This window comes from Pteronotus mesoamericanus, unplaced genomic scaffold, assembly GCF_021234165.1.
Source record: "Pteronotus mesoamericanus isolate MK-2021 breed Mesoamerican mustached bat unplaced genomic scaffold, CSHL_Meso_final scaffold_54, whole genome shotgun sequence".
Lineage (NCBI taxonomy): Eukaryota > Metazoa > Chordata > Mammalia > Chiroptera > Mormoopidae > Pteronotus > Pteronotus mesoamericanus.
The window spans coordinates 6460525-6486979 of NW_026555321.1; the positions used below are offsets into that span (position 1 = coordinate 6460525).

Here is a 26455-nt window from a genome sequence, read left to right on the forward strand (position 1 = left end):
GCAAAAACAAATCTGCATCTTTCTCTTTGGATTACTGGCTTGTTCTTAATTGCAATGGTAACATTTTGTTTTGTTTTTAAGTACAGTAAAAAATGAAAGCCTCTGGTCCATTTACTTCCCTCTTAAGTCACATTTTTCAGAAATAATCACTAAAAGATATGGAGGGCATGCGCGCGAGCGCGCGCACACATACACACACTCATATACTCTCGCTTCAAATGAAAGAATATTGTGCTTGTCAGTGTAAAAATTTCAGCAATCACTTGCTTGGAAACTATTGATGAAGTTTCCTCTTAAGGATTTGCTCAAGTTTATTTACAGGTATATTCAACAAGAAAAAAACAACCACCTGATAATAGTCTCAATCCAGTGGTTTTATGCAACTTTGCAGAGACATTTACTATTATTAGTAAAGAAGAAAACACTTCCTACAGAAACAGATGCACAGGGTACAAGTTTATAAGAGTGACTGACATGAATTCAAGAAAAAGAAATTCAATTTCATGAAACAAAAGGTGCGGGGTGGGGGGGGAGGAGGCTTTAATTTGTATTACTTTGTAAACACAGGTTACTGTCAAATAAAGCTGACCTAATGGAAACAGAGAAGTTCTCAACAACATTTTACCTCTTAATAATCCTCTATCCAAATTAGCCTCATTTATACCTACTTTAATATGCATCAATGATACAAAGCCGACAAATGTAATATATGTAATAATCCAAAGATAACCATTTTCTTTTAAGAGAAAACTGGATTAATGTCTTCCCTGTTTTTATATTTTTTGGATCACTGATTCTGAGATGTTTACATGGGATATATGTTCTATCTCACAGCACACTCTAATACACAGATAAATATATCCATTAAATAAAATTCAGGGTTGCTTGTCAGGTGATATAAAATGTCATAAACTCACCTTGCTAAATACTGCCCTTTTCCTTGAATCTGTAAAATTAGGTATACATCTCTACCTCAATTTAAATCCCACTTACAATCCATGTTTTAAAACAGAAAAGAAGAATTAGATACACTGAGTAGAAACAGTGAATTAACTCTCAATTCTTAAAGATAAACACAATATCCACTGCAAATTAAAAAATGTTTTTACCCAGGATCTGTACTATAGCATCTAGCAGTGTGTTTAAAAATTACATCTATAGCCCTGGCCAGGTGGCTCAGTTGGTTGGAGCATCATACTGTATACCTAAAGGTTTTGGGTTTGATCTCTAGTCAGGGTGTGTAGGGGAGTCAACCAATGTAGTAATATTCTCCCCTCAGCCCCACCTTCTCCCTCTAAAATCAAAAAACATATCCTAAGGTGATGATTCAAAAAAAACTACCTCTATAATTCATTCAAATATTAACCTTACATTCATTATGGTCAAGATGATCTAACATTACAAAATCCTATTAAGGGCAATTCTATTCTCTGAGATGTCTAACTGAGAAAATCAGAGATGTACACAAAGAACCACAATAAAATGAGGGTGAGGTTGCCTCTTCTGGACATGAGATTTGAAGAGGCAATGGACAAACCAGTACGATTTCTGTTACTGTTTTCAGAAGTCCCCAACAACACAAACCCATGACAATAGTAATCATTCCCTACCAACTCTTCTTACAAATCCTATAGGAAACTTAACCAAAGTACTATCCATATCTATTACAACTTTCTATCTATCCATGTTAACCGACTTTTCTTACCCTTTCAACCAGAAGAATAAAGCTTTCCATCAAGAGGAATGAGTTCTACAGAAATGCACAACACCAGTATGTTGTAAATCATTTATTGCATCATGAAAATGTTACCACACTGCCATCCTGTGGAAGCACAGTTACTGGTATTCACTACTGGAGATCACAGTTTCAATTAGAATTCCAGAAAAAAATTACCGTTAGAAAGATGTATACAAGGCCTATTAGTTTATTTTTAACAACGACGACTACAACAACAAAAACCCTCTTTGATTTGAGACAAACAGTAATCTTCTAAACAGAGCCTACATTTTTTTTCACTTTTAAAGTACTTAAAAAAAATATCCTCACCTGAGGATATGTTCTATTGATTTTAGAGAGGGAGAGAGGCGGGGAAAAGGGGAAGATGGGGAGAGAGAGAGAGAGAGAGAGAGAGAAAAACAACGATCAGTAGCCTCCCCAGTTTGAGCCCCAAGTGGGGATCAAACCCACAACCAAGGTACGTGCCCTCACTGAGAATCAAACTTGCAACCTTTTAGTGCACAGGACGATACTCCAACCACCTGAGTCACTGGGCCAAGGCAGTACTTTTTGTTTGTTTTTTAAATACAAGGGTATGGGGTAGGACCAGACTGATAGAGAAAACAAATAAATCAATGTCCATGACTTAAGGTACACAAATGAGTTGTTCTGTAAGATAAAAGGCACTGGAAGGTCTAATTCAAGTTCCACTGAAATCTTAAGTTTACAAGAAGCTCCTGATGTTTTCCAAATTAATGTGTATCTTTTCTGTGGCAAAGCATTAAAACTTACAAAGGTTAATGCATCTCTTCCTTCGGGCTGTTTCTGAATTACATACATCCTTTAATAATAAACCAGTAATCTAGTTAGTAAAATGTTTCTCTTACTTGTGAGCCACTCTAGCAAATTAATCGAACACAAGGAGGGGACTGTGGGAACCTCTCATTTATAGCCGTTCTGTCAGAAATCCAGGTGACAATCTGGAACTGAGATTGACATCTGAAGCTGAAGGCAGATTTATGGGACTGAGCCCTTAACCTGTGGCATTTGATACTACGTATGGGCAAATGGCATTAGAATCGAGCAGAATGGTAGGACACACAGCTAGTATCAGAGAATTGTTTGTTATGGGAAAACCCAGGCATTAGTGTCAGGGGCAGGGGTAGGGAAACCCACACACACAAAAACAAACAAAACACATAATAAAAATAAACCAAATAGACTAAAAAAAAGAAACAACTGAAAGACTAAAAGTGTTTGTCTCAGGATGAGAATTTAGAAAATGAGCCAGTTAAGGAAAAGGGAGGGAAAGAAGCTGCTGATGTTGCTCATAAACCTTGTATGTATTTGTATATACTAAATTTTTAAATTATAAATAAAAATAGGCACATAACTCTATTAGAAGTTGTGTTTTAGCTGCAATTTTGTACTTCACATAATACTCCAGTGTTATTTCTCCACTACGTTTCTCATACTAAAAAACAGTGAAAATTTTCAGTTAAAACATAAAACAAAACACGTTTTAGATTATGGGGTTTTATTTTCTCAGCCGTTACCTCTCTCAGCCTCTGGAACTATTTCTGTCTTGTCTGGCTATTCCTTTATAACTTTAGTAACAACAGAGGCAAACAGCGCTCTGTATTATAAAGTTTTCATATATTAACTTATTTATCCTTAAAACTCTGCAAGGTAGGAATTATTATTATTGCCATCTGACCCACAAGGACAATACAGCTTAAAGAAATTAAGAAATTGCACCACGAATAAGTGATTAGGCCAGGAACTGAATCCTGTTAGTTTGGCTCTGCAGTCCCTCCTCTTATGTTTTACATCCTCACAAATCCTGTTAAGTATGTTTTCATACTGTTTCCTTCTCTCAAGATCAAGATTTATCTCCAAAATTCCTTCACATTTTCATTTTGTCCTGATGCTATAATTATATTGTACTAATGGATTACACTGTATAATATAAGCTTCTTAGAAGGTCACCTTCTAATCATCTGTGTATCCTAATGACCAGCACAAAACTTATCTATTAAACACTTATAACTATCTAGTGAACCAATTTGCTTCAATTTCCTCAAAAATAATACGGTAGAATTAGAAAACTTCTAGCACTTCCTGCTTTTGTATGTGTTTATTAAATTTGCTGTTATATAAGTTCATTTAGCCTTAGGTAATGTTCTGTTTATAGCTGCCAAGCATAAATATGATTTCCTAAAGTTTATGGCTTTACCTTTAATTCACTTAACAGTAGGATTTTCTTTAGTCACAAGCTGTGCAACCCTAGAATAATTTGTGCAAAACTGAAGTGGCATGTCTACAATACTTTACTCTTTCAATGATGAGTCCCAGCAAATATTACCATAAAAATACATTCTGGGTATAATATGAAAAGTGATTCTGTTACTCTCCTTACTCAAATTAACTCACCAGAGAAAACACAGACAATACCATAAACAAATTGCTTCAGCAACATTTTAAAACCATTTATCAATACTAGAAACTAATTTCTTCCTTCTTAAATTATTTCTTCCTTCTAATTTAGTCAGAGACAGAAACCGTAAGTAAAATTCGTATTTTTACAAATTAAAAAACAAGTCTCATTCATTCTAAATTTAATACATGCTCATCGTAGAAAATTTAGAAAGCAGAGAAAATATTTTCTTGTATCATTAAATACTGAAAAAGACTGTATTTAAGGGCACCATAATATTCATGATATGACAAGACTACAATTTAAAAATTATAATTTCCTTATTGGACAGTGAAGCTATTTTCACAATTATAAGTAACACCCACAGTGAATATCCCTAAACAGGTCTTCCTATCTTTAGTAATTTTCTTACCCTGACATAAAGTGTGATAAACTTTTATCAAATTAGAGAGGTTAAAAACATTTTACATCCCATCAGTGTTATGTGATACCTGTAAATCAGTCTTCCTATAATGGCAAAATAAGACCTGGGTATTCTTTCTTCATGTGGAAACATGAGAATCCTATTTTTAATACAATTTTGTAAAATTTACTTCCAAATTCCACAAGTCCAAAATATATCTTCACAAAAAAATTTAACTTTATAACCTCAGCCCAATGTCATCAAGTAGATAGGCTTTTTACCCCATTGTATCTAATCTTCCCTTACACCCTGCCCCGAATCCTATTCCTATACATCCACATTCCCTCCCATGTTCCCCCTTCTCCATGTGAACAAACTGACAGTTTTTCTTGACTTAACAATGGAGTCTAAGGACATGTGCAAAAAAATTTACTCAAAAGAGAATGCTCTTCATAATTATTTCAAATGATTATTTTTACTTCACTTAATTTGTTAGAACCCAAACTTCTAGTTAATATAATTATGAGTTTGCCATTTATCAGTCCCTTTTTATTGAAATATTTCTGCTCATGAGGACAGATAACTACTGACAGAGGATCCAGAATCAGAGGACAAACTGTATATACAAACGCTTGGTAATGCTTCCATATTTTTTTTAGCACCATTAAGTTAGGTTAAATTTCATTTAAATCAGATACACTGGGATGAAGGAAGAGAAACAATTGTCTGTGCCATCACTTTCCATCATTTAAAAGTAAACTCTTTATGCTCTACCAAACAGCATAAAAATCACCTGAAATGCTCTTAGTTACATAAATGGAGTAAGAAAAGAAACAAGGAGGATGGGATAGAGAATTTGAACACTATGAAATTATCTGAGGCATTTACTAATATAACTTTATATATGTAACAACCCTACATCATTGTATTTCTCTTCCCTCAGAAAAAGAAATATTCTCAAGAGCCAAACAAAGAAGTCTTAACTGCATGCTTTTTAAAGTGACCAGAGAATTCCTACTCACCAAATAAAGGTCTCTTCCCAATTCTCATCCTATTAGATCTTAGTGCTAACACTCAAAGGGAGTTGAACACTGCTCATGTTTTAAACTGTTATGTAGACTTCCATTTGAACTCTTCAATAATGTTCTTTATCTGGCTACTTCTGACTTCTCCTTTGACTCTTCTCTTCCTGATTCATGGGTATTTCACAAAAGTCCCTCAGACCTGCACTTCCCTGGCAATTAAATTTTCAGGACCCCAAATTTTAAAAATTAAATACACAAAAAGTCTTAGTTCCTCTCCCATAATCAACGATTTAATTTTTTTCCTTCTTTATTTCCAAAATAAAAAAGCTGAGAAGTACAGTTCATTTATTATTCTCTTTTCTATACCCCAACGACTGGTTTTTATGTTTTTTTGGGTAGAGAGACCTCATATGTCTATGTATTTCAACAGTAAGATATTTATTTATATGCTAGCCACATAGTTATAGTGATTTTTAGCATCATGGGCTGTGAAACCAAAACATCTAAGTTCAGGCTTCAGCTCCATTACTAGCTACAAGATCTTCAGCAAATTATAGTGTCTTCTCTCATTTCCGCATCTGTAAAATGAGAACAGTGACAGTACCTACCCTCACAGTGTGGTTATGAAGATTAATAAGTTACATACATGTAAAGAACTTATATATTATTTCAGTGGTGACTGTTATAAAGGTATGCTGAAACGGTTATAAATAACATACTATAAATTTTTTATAATTGATATAATTCATACTCTATAAAATTCCCCCTTTAAAATATATCATTGAGTGGTTTTTATTACAGTCACAAAGTTGTATAACTATCACCACTATCTATATCCACAGCATTTCCTCATCTCAGAAGGAAACTCCATACCCACTCACAGTCATTCCTCTACTCCCCAGTCTCCTGGCAACCACTAATCTAAGCTTTCTATATTTGTGTTATGGTTTTCCAAAAACATTATCATAATGGAATTGCATTATTTTACTAAGACATTAGTTTCCAATCATGACTCCTCTCTGATTAATTTAACCCATAAGAGTTTTCTGTCTATATCATAGAAAATGAGATCTAAAATTTGAGATACCATCTTTCACTAAGCAGCTAATTCAAGAATGCTTTAAAACCTGTTGCCTACACAAAGATATTCTATGGTCTGATCATTTGTGCCCGAACTAACCCCCAATTCATAGGTTGAAAATCTAATGCCCAAGGTGATGGCAGGATGTGATTAGGTCATGAGGGCTCCAGGGATTAGAATCTTTTTAAAAGAGGCCCCCTGAGAGCTAGCACATCCCTACCATGTGAGGACAAAGCAAAGCAAGGGGTCAGCTCTGTACCAGGAAGAGAGCCCTCACAAGAACATGACCATTCTGGTGCCTGGATCTTGGACTTTGCAGCCTCCACACTGTGAAAAATAAATTTCTGTTCTTTATGAGCACCCAGTTTTTTTGGTATTTTGTTATGGCCGCCCAAATGAACTTAGTCTGCTGTACATTACACAGAAAGGGCCTTCAAAAGTTTAAACTGTTTGGGGATGTTCAATCTTTTCTGAATTTGAATATATATATGATTTTCATGACAGAAATGCCCATTACCCTCAGTTAAAAAAAGGGCTGTAAATAAATCTAGACTAATTTCTACAAAACAATACAAAAACTCATCAAGATGATGGTTAACAACACACCTAGATAAAAAATGCCCAACCCTCATTACAAATACGAAAAGCAAAATAAATATAAAATTATTTTTATTTTCTCATGGGTAATACTGGCCTAACAGAAATGTCTGTTCAATGAAAAGAATATATATGAAACACCTTGTAGAAGCTGACAGTTGTCAAAAGTCAAATCACTTACCTATGTAGACTCTTTTGCTGTATCTCTGCATCAGTAATAACACAAATACGTGCAGTGGAATAAGGTTGATAATAAACACATAACCACCCCAAGCAGATACCTATGGATAAATAAGTGAAATAATTTACATTTACTTTTTAGAATAGATAAACTTTGTCATGATAATCTAAAATAAGCAAATATATTTAGCAATTTTGAGAGATGCTCAAAGATGGAATTATATAACCTACAAATAACCTATTTCTCCTTATTCTTATTAATAATAATAAAATAATGCAATCCCATAAATCCAACATGCTTTCCTACATTTACTAGAGAAATGGTCAAATTAAATTAAACTGAACATTATAACTTGTGAATTAAAAGTAAAAGGACTGACATGAAGATACGGACTTTTAGGATACAGATCATAAATTAAAAAATAACAGCAGTCTTTATCCCACCCCCCACCCCCCATTTTTGGTGATAATTACAAGAAACTTTACTGAGAATATAAACAATGAATGTTAGGAGCAGTCAGAAATTCAACTGAAAGGAATACTCAGATGATCTGGATGTGCTTTGATTTCCTCAAAGTAAAAGGTGTTACCTAGAGTATACATTATCACAAAGTTAGAATAATTCTGTTTGATCAGAATAAGTATGTTCTAATGTAAATTAATGAAGATTCTAAAAATAATGTTTATTTTCAACCAACAGAATTAATTTTTTAAAGTATATTCAATAACAGGCAATAGGGTCTTATCAAAATCAGTTTTTGAATGTGCTGTAATAATTTATGTAATAATAAATAATAATTTATTTAAAAAGTTTGAAAAAGCTATTTATAACACTAGGTACCTTAAGAGACTGTATGTTAACATACATATTCTAACAATGCTGTTCTTGTATACAATATTTCAAAACCACTTGTAAGGAACTGCATTCAGTTTAAAATGCATACAAGAATATCAGTTTATTGCTTCAGTTACATGCTACATTTTTTCACTGGAAAAGAAAAATGTTACTCTCATTAAGCACCTAACCAAAGGACTCCTAGTTATTTACAAATGTTAAAAATAAACTTGAAAGGGAATGGGTTTACTATTACTGAGTACAATTGCACAGAATGTGCCCCAAGCTTTAACCACTTTAAAAGGGGTGCAGATAATGTGGATGCACAAATCCCATGACATTTCTTTAAAAACAAATGAAAAAGGTACCTAATTTTTATCATTAATTTTCAGCACAAAACTACTAAATAGATTGTGGTATGAAAAAAAAAAGAGATAATACTGAACCCCAATCTTAAGTAATCTGTTGAAAAACATACGCAGGTAGTTTACAGGTTAACCTAGAGGAAGTGACCATTATTTAGATTATTTGCATACTTGAAAGAAAAAATTTTATTTCACTTGCTGCAAATATTATATTTGAGAGGTGGAATATTAGCCATCCACACTAAAGCAGAAGTCCCTATGGGTCCTGGGGGAGGGGGTAGGAAAGAAAATGGTAGTAATGAAAGAGTATACATTAAACAAAATTATGATCCTAAAGATTTCAGGAGAAACAAAGAAGAGAACTAGCTCCTGTTGAGAAGAAAATGATAAAGAAGAGGAACTGGGCTAACTGCCAAAAAGACTTGTTAGACCTCTTGTAGCTTCAAATATAAAATCTTACCATATAGAAATACGATAAGCAGCAGCACACTGTCCAAAATACAGACCCAGTTTTTACAGATTTTACCTAAAAAAACAAAAAGCAACTGATGTAATAAATGTCTATAAATGCTCCTGTTTGAATAAAAAAAAGTGTTAAATGTTTAGTAAACTTGTATTACAAAAAGTAAAAGTTATTTTTAAAAACATACTGAGTATTCAGGTCCACTTAATATGTGCATTTGTAGCATGGGGAAGCAATCAAACATTTTAAACTGATTTTACTTCTTGCTATTTGATTTTATTTCTTGTTATTTAGTTTTTAATAAAAGGATCAAATGGTATTTATCCATGTTATATTTTTATATTAAAGTTATTATCATCAATGAATTGAGACTTTAACTAAAGAATAAAAGTGTTCACTAAATCTACATTTCCATATGGCTGGTCGGTTTAACCTTAATCTGTAACTTTTCTTCATTTGAATGTGATCATCTATCTCATACATATTTCTAATTAAGAGCATCCATTTTTGAAAACTTTTCATCATCCAGAAATTTTCAGATGCTATAATCAACGTATTCAAGAAATGTGTATTCCTAAAACAGTTTCTAAACAGCCTAATAACATATCCGTTAAATTCTCAATTACTCTGAACTGTAAAGACAACTTACAGTAAACAAAGGTTCAAAAAGTCGACCAGTTTCTAGTGACTTTAAAAAAAACCTAACCAAAGAAATAATTCCCAAATAAGTTTATATTTTCATCTGAAAAACAAAATATATTAGTAACTTCAGAAAACTAATTTTTAAATTTCAGAAACACAAGCTCTAAATACTTATGCCAAGAGCAAAGGGTCATATTTTATGATTAATCACACAAGTGTCCTAAGGAAATAAAAGACCTAAGTTCCATTACAAGCAATTCCGTATTAAAATAGTTATTTCCATGTCCTGATAGGAAGTTCAAATTTAACAGTATTCTATAGATCTGATTTAAAGGAATTCTTTACTTTTAAAATGGGCCTCTACTACTACATTATAGCAAAGGACTGGTGACATTCAATCAATAAAATGCCCCACATCCAGGGAACTTTCAGTTACCTGAAGTCAACCACAGTCTAAACATATTAAATGGAAAATTCCAGAAATAAACAATTCAATAAATAATTCATAAGCTTTAAATTTAGTGCGATTCCAGACAGTGTGACGAAATCTTGTCCTGCCCAGACATGAACCATCCCTTTGTCCAGCATCTCCACGCTAGGTGCACTACCTCACTAGTCACTTAGTGGCCTTCGTGGTTATCAGATCAGCTATCATGGTATCACAATGCTTGTGTTCATATAACCCTTATTTTACTTAATAGTGGCCACAAAGCACAAGAGTAATGATGCTGGAAATTTTTACATGCCAAAGAGAAGCCATAGAGTACTGTCTTTAAAAGTGAAAAGGTAGTTCTCAGTAAGAAAAGAAAAAAAACCCCACAGGCTGAGGCTGCTAAGATATACAGTAAAGCAAACAAACAAACAAAGAAACAAACACTCTATCCATGAAATTGTGAAGGAAAAAGAAATTCGTGCTAGTTTTGCTGTTGCATCTCAAACTGCAAAAGTCACAGCCACAGTGCATGTAAGTGCTTAGTTAAGATGGAAAAGGTGAAAAATTTACACGTGGAAAATTTTTGGAAATTTTTCAAAAACTCAATTTTTGAGAGACCACATTCACCTAACTTTTATTATAATATTGTTGTAATTGTTCTATTTTATCATTGTTGTTAATCTTTTACTGGGCCTGGTTTATGAATCAAACTTTATCATAGATATGCATGTATAGAAAGAAGCATAGTAAATACAGAGTTTGGTGCCCTCCACCATTTCAAGTATCCACTGGGGGTTCTAAGACGTATCCCCTGTGGATAAGGGGGAAGAGACTGCTGTCATCAAAGACAGTATGGTATTAGTGAAAAGAACAAAGATCCAAAGATCAATGGAACAGAATAGAGAGCCCACAAACAGACCCACACAGATATAGTCAATTGACCTTTGATAAAGGAGAAAAGGCAATTCAATAGAGAGAGGACAGTCTTTTCAACAAAATGGTTCTGGACACCTACATGCGAATAAATGAATCTAAACACAGATCACATTGTACTCCTCACAAAAATTAAAGCAAAAGGGATCACAGACCTAAATGTAAAACACAAAATTATTAAACTTTTAGTAAACAGCATAGGAGAAAATCTGGGTGTTCTTACTTTGATGATTTTGGCGGGGAGGGTGTTGTTGTTTTTGTTAGATACAACACCAAATGCATGACCCATAAAAAAGAAATTGATAACTGGGACCTATTAAACAGTAAATAGAGAATATTTCCATTATCACACAAAATTCTATTGGAAAGCATTCCTTTAAGAGCTACAAAAATGATGTGCTCAGGTGTATAGTGTTAAAAGACCTAAATTCTGCTTGTGCTTATAGGATGTGAAAAGCTAGAAAAGGTCTTTTTCACCACAATGAGAAAACCTACAAAATAGTTTCCTTATGCTTATCACAAAGCTAAAGTTACAAAGTGAACAAATAAGCAAGTGCTAGAATAGCTCAGGATCTAGACAGCAAGGGTAGTTGGCACTCACAAGCTCTCCATGGGCCTCCACCAGGTTGTCATTTTGTTAAGATGACAATTCTCCCCAAACTGATCTATAGATAATGTACTCCCAATAAAAATTCCAGTTGGCTTTTTGGGTAGATGTTGGTAAGCCAATTCTAAAATTTATATAAAGCAAAGGACTAGGAAGAGTCAAAACAATTCTGAAAAAGAGGAACAAAGTTGAATTACTCATGCTACCTAATTTCAAGTGTTTTTAATAAATAAACACAACCTGGTGTATTGTCTGTCATAAAGATAGATACATAACAGATTCCCAAACAGAGGCAATGTATTTTGTCAACTGATCTTGACAAGGCTATCAAGGTAAACAATTCAGTGGAGAAAGAACTGCTTTTATGATGTTGTATCAACAGGGCATACAAATCCTAGAAAAAGAGAACCTCAACCCTTTTCTTGCACCACAGGCCATAATCAACTCGAAATGGATAACAGATTTTAATGTAAAACCTAAAACTATTCAATTTCTAGAAGTACACATAAGAAAATGTTTCTGGCCTTGGAATACGCAAAGATTCTGACAACATACCAAAAAAGCAAGATCCATAAAATAAAAATATGAATTGAATTTCATAAAAATTTAAAAATTCTCGTCTTTTAGAAAGATACCATTAACAAAATAAAAAGACAAGCCTCAGACTGTGAGAAAATGTTCGCAAAACACACATCTTTTAAAAGCCTTATTTCCAAAATATATAAAGAACTCCTTCAGTTCAATAATAAGAAAACAAACCACCCAACCAAAACACAGGTAAAAGTTTAAACAGATGGAAAATAAGCTCATGAAATGATGCTTAATATTAGTTATTAGGGAAAAGCAAATTACAGCCATAAGATACTATTATATACCTATTAGAAGGGCTAAACTTAAAAAAAATTTTGAACATACCATGTAATGATGAAGCAAATAAATGCAACTCCTCATGCTCTGGTGGAGGGGATGCAAAATGGTATAGCCACTTTGCAAAACCATTTGGCAGCTTTTTATAAAATTAAAAATATACTTATGCAAACCAGCAATCCTGCACCTAGGCATTTATCCAAGAGAAATATTAATATGTGTCAAAATGAAGAATTATATGCAAGTATTTGTAGCTGCTTTACTCATAACTGCTAAAAGCTAGGGGACAAAAATAACTATATATAGTATACCCATACAACAGAATACTACTCAGCAATAAAAAGTAACAAACTATTAAAACATGCAACAACACAGATGACTCTTCAAGTAGTATGCTAAGTGAAGTAAGCCAGACACAAAGCGTTAACCCTTACTGTTTGATTATAGGCATTCTGGAAAAGAAACTCCCAAAGATATATAGACAGAAATCAAACCTCTCGTTGCAAAGAATATGGGTTAAGTAGAGGACTGAGTACAAAAGCACAGAGGAAAACATTAAAAACAACAACAACAACAAAACCATATGAGGCAATATGATAAGCACTGCTTCAAGTACTATTTTATCTACATTAGCTCTGTTTTTGGTGAACAGTAACAAAAAACTAATAACAAACAGGTACTCATCACCTGCTGTGTTCTCCTAATATTCTATATCTTTACAAGCATTAACTTATTTAAATTGTATCAGGTATATACTAACATTCCATTTTACAGCTATGAAATACACTTAGGTGGTGTACCCTCACTAGTACAGCTAGCACTTAAAAAGAAATCAAACCATGGCAGTTTAGCCACCAAGATTGTACTCTTTTTTATTCTTTTTTAATCCTCACCCAAGGATATGTTTATTGACTTTAGAGAGAGAGGAAGAAGGGGAGGGGAGAGAGAGGGAGAGAGAAACAGACAAATATCAATTGGTTGTCTCCTGTACAAACTCTGATCAGGGATCGAATCCCAACTTTTTGGTGTATGGGACGATGCTCCAACCAACAGAACCACCCAGCCAGGACAAAAGTGACATTTCTTGTCAAACACATAAAATCAGGTTCTTCACAGCAACAGACATAGTAAGTGATGGTGGTACAACAAATTCAAGAAACTGAAGCAAAGGACATACAAGCTAGAGTTTTATAACCAGCCAAACTCTCAGGTACAATAAGCAATAGAAAAACAGGTTTAAATATACAAGAAAACTTGAGCAATATTGCACGCCTGAGCATTTCCTAAGGAGTCTCCTCGAGGAATATCTTCATCCAACTGAGAAATATTATGCATAAAAAATATAAACAATTTTATAAAACATGTACTAATATATGTTAAATATTTAATAACAAAAATATGTAATATATAATTAAAGCCATATATCAAAACTCACATCATATCAATGATAAGACTTAACAGCTTTTCCTCTAAAATAATGAACAAATTAATAAAAAAGGATGCTCACATTTGCCACTTTTATTCAACACAGTAAGTGAAGTTTAGCCATAGCAATTAGGCAAGAAAAAAATAGAAGGCATACAAAATTGGAAAAGGAGAAGTAAAATCAACCCTGTGTTCCAATAATATAATCTTATACACAGAAAACCCTAGATTCCACATGCAAAAAAATTATGAGACTAATAAATGAATTCAGCAAAGCAACAGGATACAAAGTCAACAAATAAAAATCAGTTGCATTTCTTTACACTAACAATGAATTATCTGAAAATAACCAAAAAAATTTCAATTACAATAGCATAAAAAATAAAGTACTTATGACTTAACTGATGAGGTAAAAGACTTGTACATGGAAACCATAAAGTACTGCTGAAAGAAATTAAAGACAAATAAGTGGAAACACATCTCATGTTCATTCACACATTGGAAGGCAACACTGTTACCATGACAACACAATTATATGCTGCAATAGCAATCTGTTTTATTTTTGGTTGGGGGTTCAAAGATGGACTACATATGAGACAGGAGTTCTACTGAAGCTAAAAAATTCCTATCGACTAATAATGCCATAGCTGTTTATAGACCATAGTGCAATGCTTTACTCCTGTGTTTATGGTGATACTCGTGTAAACAAACCTACTACTCTGCCAATCATATAAAGTATAGCACATATTATTATGTACAGTATATTATACTTGATAATGATAAGAGACTATTGCTGGTTCATATATTTGCTATACTTTTTAATCATTGTTACAGCACACTTTTACTACTTATAAAAAAAAAAGTTTGCTGTAAAACAGTATGCTGTATTACCCCGGCAGCAGCCTCATGCATCTCCTGTTTACATGGTTCCTGACTGCATCATTTTCTCTTGTGGTTGATTTAATCTTATATTATTTTGTGAGGGAACATGCTGCACAGGTTTGCAGTTTAGAAGCGACAGGCTACACCTTATAGCCTAGGAGTTTAGTGGGTTATACCATCAGGTTTATGGAAGTGCATTTTATGATGTCCACACAGTGACAAAATTGCTTAGTGGCGCATTCTCAGAACATATCCAAGGACTGTGGAACAACAACTAAAGATGTAATTATATGTGTACAGGAAATACCAGAAGGAGAAGAAAAGAGAAAGGAACATACTATGTGAAAGAGTAATGATTGAGAATTTCCACAAATGAATGTCAGACACAAAAACCACAGATTGAGGAAACTCAAAAACGTAGCAATAAACGCCAAAAAATACCCCTTAATACAATTACACCTAGGCATATCTTTTTCAAACTACAAAAAAATCAAAGAAAAAGTCCTTAAAAAAGCCAGTGGACAAGACACCTAACTGTACAGGAAACCAGATAAGGATTACATAACTTCTACTTGGAAACCACACAAGCAAGAAGAGAACAGAGTGGAATAAAGTGTTGCAAGAGGAAAAAAACACCTACCTAGAATTCTATACACTTTAAAATTATCTTTCAAAAGTAAAGGAGAAATAAAGAATTGCTCAAACAGATAAGGGGATTTGTTGACAGATTTGCCTTGCAATAAATGTTAAAAGAAGTTCTTTAACAAGGAAAATAACACATTATCATAAACTTAGATATACATAAAGAAAAAAAGCAAACATGGAACAAATAAAGGTAAAATTAAAACTTTTTTCTTTTTCTTAATTGACCTAACAGGTAACAATTTGTTGAAAATATGTATTTTACTATGTGTTTATGAATACATCTTATATATGTGCTTATATATAAGTGAAATGAATGACAGTAATATTGCAGGGGACAATATTCCAATGGGAAGGATTAGAATTACTTTGTTATTATATGGTACCCACACCACCTGTGAAGTGATATAGTGTAAGTATAACTGCTAAGAAAGGAAAGGAATTGGAATAATAAAAAAGGCTCAATTAAAACCACAAAAATCAGAAAAGAGAGGAGGACACAAATGCAAACAAAGAACAAAGGAACAAATAGAAAACTGTCATAAAAACAGAAGGTAAATATTAATCCATCTATATCAATAATAGCTTTGAATGTCAATGTTAGGCTAAATGTACCACCTAAAAAACAAATTGTAAGGGTGAACTGAAAAACAAGATCCAACTACATGTTGTCTACAAGAAGCCAACTTTAAGTATAAAGCTACATATAGGTTAAAAATAACTAGATGGCAAAACACCATGCTAACACATCAAAAGAAAGCAGGAGTAGCTACATTAATTTCAGAAAAAGGAGATTTACAAGCAAAATGTTATCAGGGATAAAGACAGGAATTACATAATGATAAAGGGATTAATTCTCCAAGAAGACTTAACAATCCTTGGAGTGTATGCTCCAAACAACAGAATGTCAAACTACATGAGGAAAAAACTCACAGAACTGCCAAGGAGAAAGATGAATCCACTACCATAAGTGATTCAAAACCCCTCTCACAGAAATGGACATCTACAAACTACTACAACAAAGAACAGCAGAATACACATTCTTCTCAAGCCCATATAGAATATTCACCAAGATAAACTACATTCTGGGCCATAAAACATTTAACAAATTTAAAAGAATAGAAATTGTATATTGTGTACTCTTAGCCCACAATGGAATTAAATTAAAAATCAGTAACAGGAAGATATATGAAAAATCTCAAAATACATGGAGATTAAACACGTATTTCTAAATAATACATGGGTCAAAAAAGAAATCTTGAGAAACTTTAAAATATTTCTAACTAAGCAAAAATAAAAACACAGTTGTCAAAATTTGCATGATGCAGTGAAAGCAATGCTTATAGGAAAATTTACAGCACTGAATGCACACATAGAAGAGAAAGATCTAAATCAATAATCTAAGTGTTGACCTTAGGAAATTAGAAAAAGAGGGGAAATTTAAATTCAAAGGAAGTAGAAAAGCCTCCACTGGGGGTTGCCTCAGCCTCTGCAGCTTTCCTGCCCAGCAGTAGCCTGAAGAAAAAAAGGGGGGGGGGGGCGCGAAAATGTTTTATAAGTTTTGAAATACATCTCTGAAAATGCTTCACTACTCACCTGACCCAGAAAATCCCACAATAATCATACAAATCAAGAAAGTCAAATCTTTGTGAAAATTGCCCAGGACATCAAAGGTATGCATATTTGAAAGGCCACTAAGCACCTGAAGGATGTCACTTTATAGAAGTAACATGTGCCATTCCATTGCTACAATGGTGGAATTGGTAGGTATGCCCAGGCCAAAGAATGAGGCTGGACACAGGGATGATGGCCCAAAAAGAGTGCTGAATTTTTGTTGCATATGCTTAAAAATGCATAGAGCCCTAGCTGGTATGGCTCAGTGGACCAAGCAACAGACTGCGAACTGAGAGCTTGCCAGTTCAATTCCCAGCCAGGGCATATGTCTGGGTTATGGGCCAGGTCCCCAGTTGGGGGTGGGCAAGAGGCAACAGATTCATGTACCTGTAGTACAATGATGTTTCTCCCCCTCTTTTTTCCCTCCCAACTCCCCTCTCTAAAAGTAATTTTTTTTTTAAGGCAGAGAGAGACTCAAGATGGCGTAGGAGAGAGTGCAAGTCACACTGACCTCCTCCCAGAACCAACCTGGCATTACAACTAAATTGTGGAGAAATCACTTGTAACGAACAACTGAACAATATTGAGAGAGGAGCCTTTTAACCTCCGACAGACAGGAAAATCAGCTTTAGCACCACCTAACTAGTAAGGAGTGCAGTAGAGACCTGATAAGGTGGGTGGGGTGCCCACGGGCAGCAGCAGCAGGATATTGAAAGGGCCACTGGATCCCCTTGAGAAAGTGGGGTCTAAACCGTAAGCAGGGATCTCCAGCTTACAGTAGCTGGGCCCAAAAAGTATAGAGCCAGCTGCGAAAAGCGGCAGGGTTGCTCTCTGCCAGAGACTGGCAGCTGGAGATACAAAGAGCCGTTTAAAGGGCCAACACATACATTTTTGTTTGCAGCCACTTACCCTGGGCTCTGGCAAAGGCAGGGGCAGAGAGAGCTGGAGACATCTGAGGAGTGACTGGGGAAGGAGGCTTTGGGGAGAGAACTGAGAGAGTAGCCGGCGGGATCCTGGTGCTGAATCATCCCTCATGCAGCAGCAGCCATCTTGCTCAGGCAAACCATTCCCATGTGGCAGCAGCGTCAGAGGACACAACAGCTCTGCCCCCCCAGGAGGGACTCAGCCCTGGCCCAGTGGGGCTAAAACCTGACTGCTGAGTACAGAGGAGCAGCCACAGATTCCTTGGCTAAAGGGGGTGCAGAGTGGTTTAGAGACACTTGAGGAAAGACTGGAGAAAGAGGCTTTGGGGAGAGAATGGAGAGAATAGCTGGCGGGATCCTGGTGCTGACACCTCCCCCATACAGCAGCAGCCATCTGGCTCAGGCAGACCATGCCCCTGAGAGGCAGCAGCATGAGAGGACCTAATAACCTCGCCCCTAGGAGGGACTCTGCCCCACCCTGCGGTGTCTCTAAGCCACCCTGCTGAGTGCAGAGTGGCTAGATTAACAGCTGAGGGAGACAGCCACTTAGGAAGTCTTGGAATAGACTGTCTAAGGTCAGACTGGGTCAACATCTGACATCATCAAAGGCAGATCCAGAAAGAAAAGAAACAGTGGTCTCCTACCATAGAAGTTCACACCACAAAGTCAGAAAATCAAGACAGATCAACTTAAGAAGCAGAATCATAAAAGAAGAGTCTCACAAATAATGGGAAGAAAAAGAAACACTCCCCGCTTGAAGTGAAAAGGAGGAATCCCCAGAAAGAGAACTAAATGAAATAGAGGTGAGTAAACTACCAGATATTGGGTTCAAAACAATGGTTCAAAGAAAACTCACTGAGCTCAGTGAGCTCAGAGAGAATTACCAAAAACTACAGGGAAACTACAAGGAACTTACTGAAAACTCTATCAGCATGAAAAAAGGCATAAAAACTATCAATAAGAAACAAGAGGAAATGAAGAATACAATTGCTGAATTGAAGAACACAGTAGAATAAAAATCAGGCTAGATGAAGCAGAGGATCGAATCAGTGAGCTGGAGGATAAGGTATAAAAAAGCTCCCAGAAAGAGCAAAAAAATGAAAAAGACTTAAAAAGAATGAAGAGGTATTTAGAAAAATGCAGGACAACCTGAAACAGTAATATCCGTATAATAGGGATACCAGAAGGAGAAGGAGAGGAGCAAGGGATAGAGAACCTGTTTGAAAAAGTAATGACAGAAAACTGCCCTAACTGGAGGAGAGAAAGAGTCACACAAGTCCAGGAAGCACTGAGGGTCCCATTAAAGAGGAACCCAATGAGGCTCACTCCAAGACACATCATAATTAAAATGGCAAATAGCAAAGATGAACAAAGAATCCTAAAGACAGCAAGGGAGAAAGAGATAAAAACAAACAAGGGAGCCCCGATACAGCTAGCAGCTGACTTCTCAACAGAAACATTCCAAGCCAGAAGGAAATGGCAAGAAATATTCCAAATCATGAAAAGGAAAGGTCTGCAACCAAGACTGTTCTACCCAACAAGGCTCTCAATTAAAATGGAAAGCGAAGTAAGGAGCTTTCCAGACAAAAGAAGGCTAAAAGAATACACCTCCACCAAACTAGCATTGCAAAATACACTAAAAGTACTGCTTTAAGAAGATAAGAAAAAGAGTCTACGAATACCCAGTGTCTTTCACAGTCACCAATACTTGATATTACCAATATTTTTAATACGTATTAATCTGTGACAATGATGTATTATTTAAATTGTTTATTATTTGTTGAAACTAAACCTGTTTCTGGATATTTCTTGCCTATTGCTATTATTTTTTGAAAAAGCTTTAAATGACTTTTTGGTATTCTTTATCCATTTTTTGATTAAATGTTTGCAGAACTTTTTTCCCTAAAAAAAGAAAAAAACGACTATTAATCCTTTTATAGATGTGTTGCAAATACTTTCCTACTCTATTACTTGTCCTTTAACTTTTTTTACATGAATATTACTGTATAGTCTTAAGTGTTTAATATAGTCATATTGTCAATATTTTACTTTATAGATTCTGGGTTTGAATATGTTACTTCAGGGTAAGAAATATACTATTTTGTATTTTCTCCTAAAACTCCTTAGATTTCACATACTGATTTTTAACTCACCTGAATATTTGTTGTATAATGTGTGAAATAGGGCTCTATATTTGTTTCATTTCAAGTAACAGTGATCCATGCACCTTTTATGTTGAATAAGCCTTATTTTCCCCATTGATTTGAAATATCAATTTAATCATATATTACATTGTTAGAAAGATATATACATTTGTTTCTAGAATGCTCATTTTATTTCATTGGTCTACTTGATTATTTCTGTGCAGGTGTCATGATTGCTGAGACTTTATAATGGATTTAAATTTTTAAATATTTTATAATGAATCTTGACACTTAAAAAAATAAATTAAAAAAATCAATCTGCATTTTTTTAAAAAAAGAAGGAACTCCTACCTTTTGTGACAACATGGATAGAACTGGGGAATATTATGCTAAGTGAAATAAGCCAGTCAGTAAGAGACAAATACATGATCTCACCTATAAGTGGAATGTATTCAACAAAATAAACTAACAAACAAAATAAACCACAGGCAAGGAAACATAGAGCAGACTGAAAATGACCAGAGGGGAAGGGGAAGGAGGACAATGGTGGAAAGAAGAAGGAACTAAACAAAGATCATGTATGAATGACCCATGGACACTGACAACAGAGTGGGAATTGACTTGTGGCAGGGGGGCGAGGTGGGATCGGTGGAGGAGGACAAAGGGGGAAAAATTAAAGACAACTGTAAGAGAATAAACATGATTTAAAAATTTTAAAAAAAAATGCAGAGAGTAATGCTAAACTTAAGGTTTAGAGATAGATTCTCTGGTAATTAAACACATCCAGGTAAAGCTCCCAAGATGTGATGCAGACTTGTAAGAGCTCATGGGCAGATTTACCCATACATGAACTCTCCCTGCCACATTAAGACGATTCTTACTGAAAAAGAGTAGAATGCTCCTAAAGCAGAAGAGGAAGTTGCACAGAAGATATCCCAGAAGAAACTGAAGAAACAAAAACTTATGGCCTGAGAGTAAATACAGCATAAAATAAATGCTAATAAAAGTAAAAAAAAGGAAGTAGAAGAAAGAAGTAAGAATTAGAGCAGAAATTAACAAAATTGAAAAGTGAAACTCAACAGAGACAAAAAAATCAATGAAACCAAAGAACTGGTTCTCTCAAAGTCAAATCCTTTGAAAGACCAAAATTTGTTAAGTCTCTAGCCAGGCTAAGAAAAAAAGAGGACATGCATTACTATCAGAAATGAAAGAAGAAACATCACTACAGATCCCATGAACATTTTATTTAAAGAATAAAGGGATACTATGAACAACTATGTTCACAAATCTGAGAACCTAAACGAAATGAACCAATTCCTGAAGACAAAATCTGCCAAAAATCATTGCAAAAATTCTGCAACAGAGACAATCTGAATAGGCCTATATCTGTTTTGAAAAGTGAATCAATAATTACTAACCTTCCAAAACAGAAAGCACCAGGCCAAGAAGCGTTCACTGCTGAATTCCACCAAACATTAAAGGAAGAAATTATACCAATTCTCTACAATCTTAGAAAACAGAAGCAAAGGGAAATCTTCCGAACTCATTCTATGAGGCCAGCATTATCCTAATCTCAAAACCAAACAAAGGCATTACAAGAAAATTACTATTACCTCTCCTGAACACAAATGAAAAAATCCTCAACAAAATATTAGTAAAATTGAATCCAACAATGTATATAACAATTATATACCATAATCAAGTTAGATTTATCCCAAGTATAAAAATCTGGTTCAACATTTGCAAATTATTTAACATAATTTGTGATATCAAAAAATCAAAGGAAAAAACTGTACCAATAAATACAGAAAAAGTGTTTGACAAAATTCAACATCCATTCATGATAAAACCTCTCAGCAAACAGAATGGAACCTCCCTCAACTTGATAATATCTACAAGGGGGTACCTAAAAAAAACCCCATGGAATTTATTTATAATAAATTGTGTATTTATTCTTACATGTTTAAACTTCAGTCACCTTCAAAATACTCTCCATTTGATTCAACACAACTATCGAGACTTTTTTTCCACTGCTCAAAACAATTTTTGAACTTGTCAATTTTGATGCCTTTTAGTGCTTCTGCTGTTTTTTGTTTCACCTCTTCCATATCAGCAAATATTTCCCTTTGAGGACTTTTTTCATGCAGAGAAACAACAACAACAACAAAAAAATGTTGCTCAGGGCCAAGATCCAGTGAATAGGGAGGGTGGGGCACAGAGGGTCATGACAGTTTTGGTCAAAAACTGCTGAACAGTCACTGCAGTGTGGGCAGGTGAGCTTGTAAATCAACCATCATGAAATGGGCAAACATATGGAAAGAGTCCTCAAAAAAAAAAAAAAAAAATTCACTGAGGCTGAATGCAGCCTCTCACGACACTAGCTGGAACAGATACAGACAAGTCCTGGAACACTGACCCAGTGGAGGAAGCCTGTACTACAAGGGGCACACCCTCTAGAAGGTAATTCCAGTTTTCTTGGGTCCTCCCACATATTAAAAAAATCCCTAGCTAACACCATAATAAATGGTAAGAAGCTTGATGCTTCCCCACAAACATCAGGAACAAGGCAAGGATGTTCTCTTTTACCACTCCTTTTCAACATAAAAGACAAGAAAAGGAAATAAAAAGTACACAGCAAAACAGCTATTTTGCAAACAGAATTCAAAATCCCAAGACGTTGAACCATATTTCAACCTCCTTAGTATTTCTGACCCTTCTCCCCCCACAAAAAAAGGAACAAACAAAATCAATGGCTTGTTTTTTGATACTCTGTTTTTTGGAGCTATGACTTTAATATGAAGTAAAGGATATTAATCATCATCTGTAAAATGGACATAGCAGAATTGTTGTTGAAATGTTTTATACATACACACAACATACATATGGGAGAGAGAGAACAGTACCTGACATTTTTAAATGTTAATCATTATTAAATTTATTATGAATAGTAGCAGAGATCTCTATGCAACTATAAGTGATAAAAGAAAAATATGTACAACTTATAGCATTTCAGCAGAAAATTCATGGGAATTAACGGTAGTAAAAAATTAAATGTTACTTACCCATAAGTAGTATGTGAACTGAAGTGCAAAAATAGCAATGCCTTCGTTATCAAAGGATCCAGCTACTGAACGAGAAATGTAACCTGGTACAATAGCAATAAAACAAGCAGCTAGAAGTCCTGCTCCTTGGTTCCAAAGTTCTCTGGTAAGCAGGAAAGTAGATATAGATGTAAGGCCGCTAAAAGTTGGTGCAAGGAACACACATACATCTCTTATGTGAACTGTTATGTTCAATGTATTTAAAATCCAATGGATAAGGCCAGCTGTTATCATCAACCCTGGGTAAACCTAGGAAGAAAAAAATGGAAAATTTTAGTAACATATAAAATGAGGTAGCTGAAAACACTAACATAAGTTCTTTCTTCATTATTACATATTGTTTATAGTAAGTTTGAGAATAAGATCTCAAAGCAGTTTGCCTTCTTCACACACTACAAAATTAAATGTTCTTTTGGATTGGATACAAAGAAAAAGCTTATATATGGAGAGAAACATTTAAATAAAAAAAAGGTCAGAAAGAATGATTATTAACACTGAAAATGTTTTCCAACAAAAAACTGCAGGTAACTTTCTTATTAATCCCACTATAAAATATGGTCCTAGTCTAAACTACCCTTGAGTTTAGGGCTTTAACATGCTTCAATTTTGCCCTTACTTGTGTGTGTATAACAGAATGAGGAGAAAAGAAGATGAAGGTATGTTCAATATTATTTAAGTGGTATCTATAAACAATTCTTCCATCCTTTCCAAGCCAAGAATTGGAAAGTAAACAATTCTAGCTAAGAAATGAAGGACTAGTCCATTTGTAAATTCAAAGATAGTATTTTGGGACTCTGAGAAGTTTGAGCACTTATACCACTTAAAATAACAATCGTACTCCTTGTCCTTATTCTAAAAGAAGATAATAAAACATTAAGAGGATACAAAGTAAATAGGACATTTTTGAGCTATTCATCAGTGATTAAAATGTATATTTACATTTCCATCCTTAACTAAATCCTAAAAGATTCTTTCTCTATCACTAAAGCTACAAAGAATGTCATAAATTTCCTAGGTATATTGTTTAAAACTGCATGTCTTTAAATGTCTTTAACCTACTCTATTGCTTTTTCTCTATCAGCTATTACCATTTCACATAAAATTTATTTTACTTATTTCATTTATTGTCTACTAACTAAACCTTCACATGAATATAAGCTCCAGAATAGGAGAAAAAATTTCTCCAGCATCCAAAACAATGACTGGCACAAAATGGATGCTCAATACCTACTGAATGTGCAGAAGTAGAAGGGAGCAAAGGAAGAGGGGGAAAAAGTGTGACAATCACTTTAAAAATTAAAATTTTGTTCCATTTCACACACACAACACCAAGTCCCAGAGTATGATTCTGTCAGCTATATTCAATGAAAATTTAAATGAATTTTAAAATATCTCTAAAGAGAAGTTAATATATCCATGAGAATATGGCAGATTGAGCTGATAAACAAAATACAACCGAAATACATAGAATTACTGAATGCAAGTATTAAAAAAAAAGCCCCACCCAAACAACAACAAAGACCCCATTCCATTGCAATGGAATAAAAACTTTATACTACCCTGACTAACCACAGAATAGAACTAAAATCTATATAAAGCAACCCATATTGACCTTAGTAAATGTTAAACCCAGCTGGTTACTCTAACCTGATTTTTCCTCTTGGAACTAGAGCATGCATGTTAGAAGAGTTTTAGTATACTTTACAGGGACCTGCAGTTTCAGTTCCAGTGTGAACCTAAGGAACAGCCTGACCTCAGAATGTCCCAGAAATTTAGTTGACAAAAACCAGATAGCTAACTAAAGGATCCTGGTCATGAAGGTCTAGGGGAAGACATCTTGCAAATCCTACATGAAATCTTATGCTAACCAGCAAAATAACCTTCTTGATTAAATAACACATAATGAACAATACTTTTCCCAGCTCAGAAAACAGGATATATGCCTTAAAACTGTGGAAGAAAAGGGACCACACAATAAACCTGACAAGCTCAAGAAGGCTTGAGTGGCGGTCTTACAAACTCAGGGATCCTTTTAAAGGAACCACAAAGGATGTTCTCAAATTAAAAACTTTCTAACTAAAAGCAGGTCATGGGAGGTAGTCATGTCCTAGGCTGGTATTTTTCCCTAGCAAAGGTCAATCTTTACCTTTGCTGAGCTTGTCTGCTGTTTTTTTACATTTACAAAAAAATATCTTTGGGATGTCAATTTTCCTTTTTCTGGGCCTCTCAAAGCACAGGCACTGCAACAGGGGGGAGGCTATGAATGCCCCTCACTGTTATTGTTAACATATTAACTAATTGTTAATTATCCTGTATCCACCTGTATAAAAGTGTCTATTATTTTATTTTATCCAATCCCAGAAGCACCTTCCCCTTTCCCCGCCCCTTGCTTTGCCACCTCTCTAATCTATCTCCGATGGATTTCACGTAACCCACTAAGGCCTCCTTCTTTTGATTATAATGTATAAAATAAGGTGCAAAACTGCCATTCTCTGGATCATTTTCTCAACTCGTTGAGGTTTTGCTTCCCAGCAACTGTCATCATTTTGGCTCAAATGAACTCATAAAAATTCCCACAGGTTTTGACGTTTCTTACTTTGATAAAACACAGTCCTGTTAGTCATGCCTGCCATAAATTGCTAACAGACTTTTTTCAAACATATTGCAGAAACTGGCTGTTCTAGATCCTGCCTGGGCCTGGGATGGCTTGAACACAAGACTTCAGCTGACGTTAAATACCTGCATCAGGACCAAAAAGAGCACTGCCTGAATATCTACAGCTGCCTCCCTCTGATTTCTTTGTTCTGCTTTCCCTTCGTTCCTGATAAAAACCCTTGCCTGCACTGAGATGCTAAGAAGACGGGCAGGGAGCTAGCCAGCCAAACCTGCATTCAGTTACACAGCAAAAAAGACATATTTAAACTAAAAAAAAACAACGGGGGGGGGGGGACCCTCCAGATGCCAAAAATAAAGAGGAAGTTCCAAGTAAGCTCTAATGCCATGGGAGTCCCCACCTCTCAACCCCTCCAAAAAAGGGGGAAAAAGACACTTGGTCTAATACACACCTTAAGGACTAGAAGTTGGGAGATTTTCACTCAACACAGATATCAGAAAAAAGGCCTAACTCGTAGCACAAAGA

At 34.8% G+C, this 26455-nt stretch overlaps 1 protein-coding gene across 1 annotated transcript in view; it reads right to left on the reverse strand.

The window, feature by feature from the left end:
• STT3B (STT3 oligosaccharyltransferase complex catalytic subunit B) overlaps window positions 1-26455 on the reverse strand; it is an 87107-nt gene that overhangs the window by 23097 nt on the left and 37555 nt on the right. Inside the window, exons 3-5 of the mRNA XM_054595526.1 lie at window positions 23278-23565; window positions 9101-9166; window positions 7442-7541 (exon numbers count right to left, since the gene is read on the reverse strand). Coding sequence (XP_054451501.1) covers window positions 7442-7541; window positions 9101-9166; window positions 23278-23565 — 454 coding nt within the window. The remainder of the gene's footprint in view (window positions 1-7441; window positions 7542-9100; window positions 9167-23277; window positions 23566-26455) is intronic.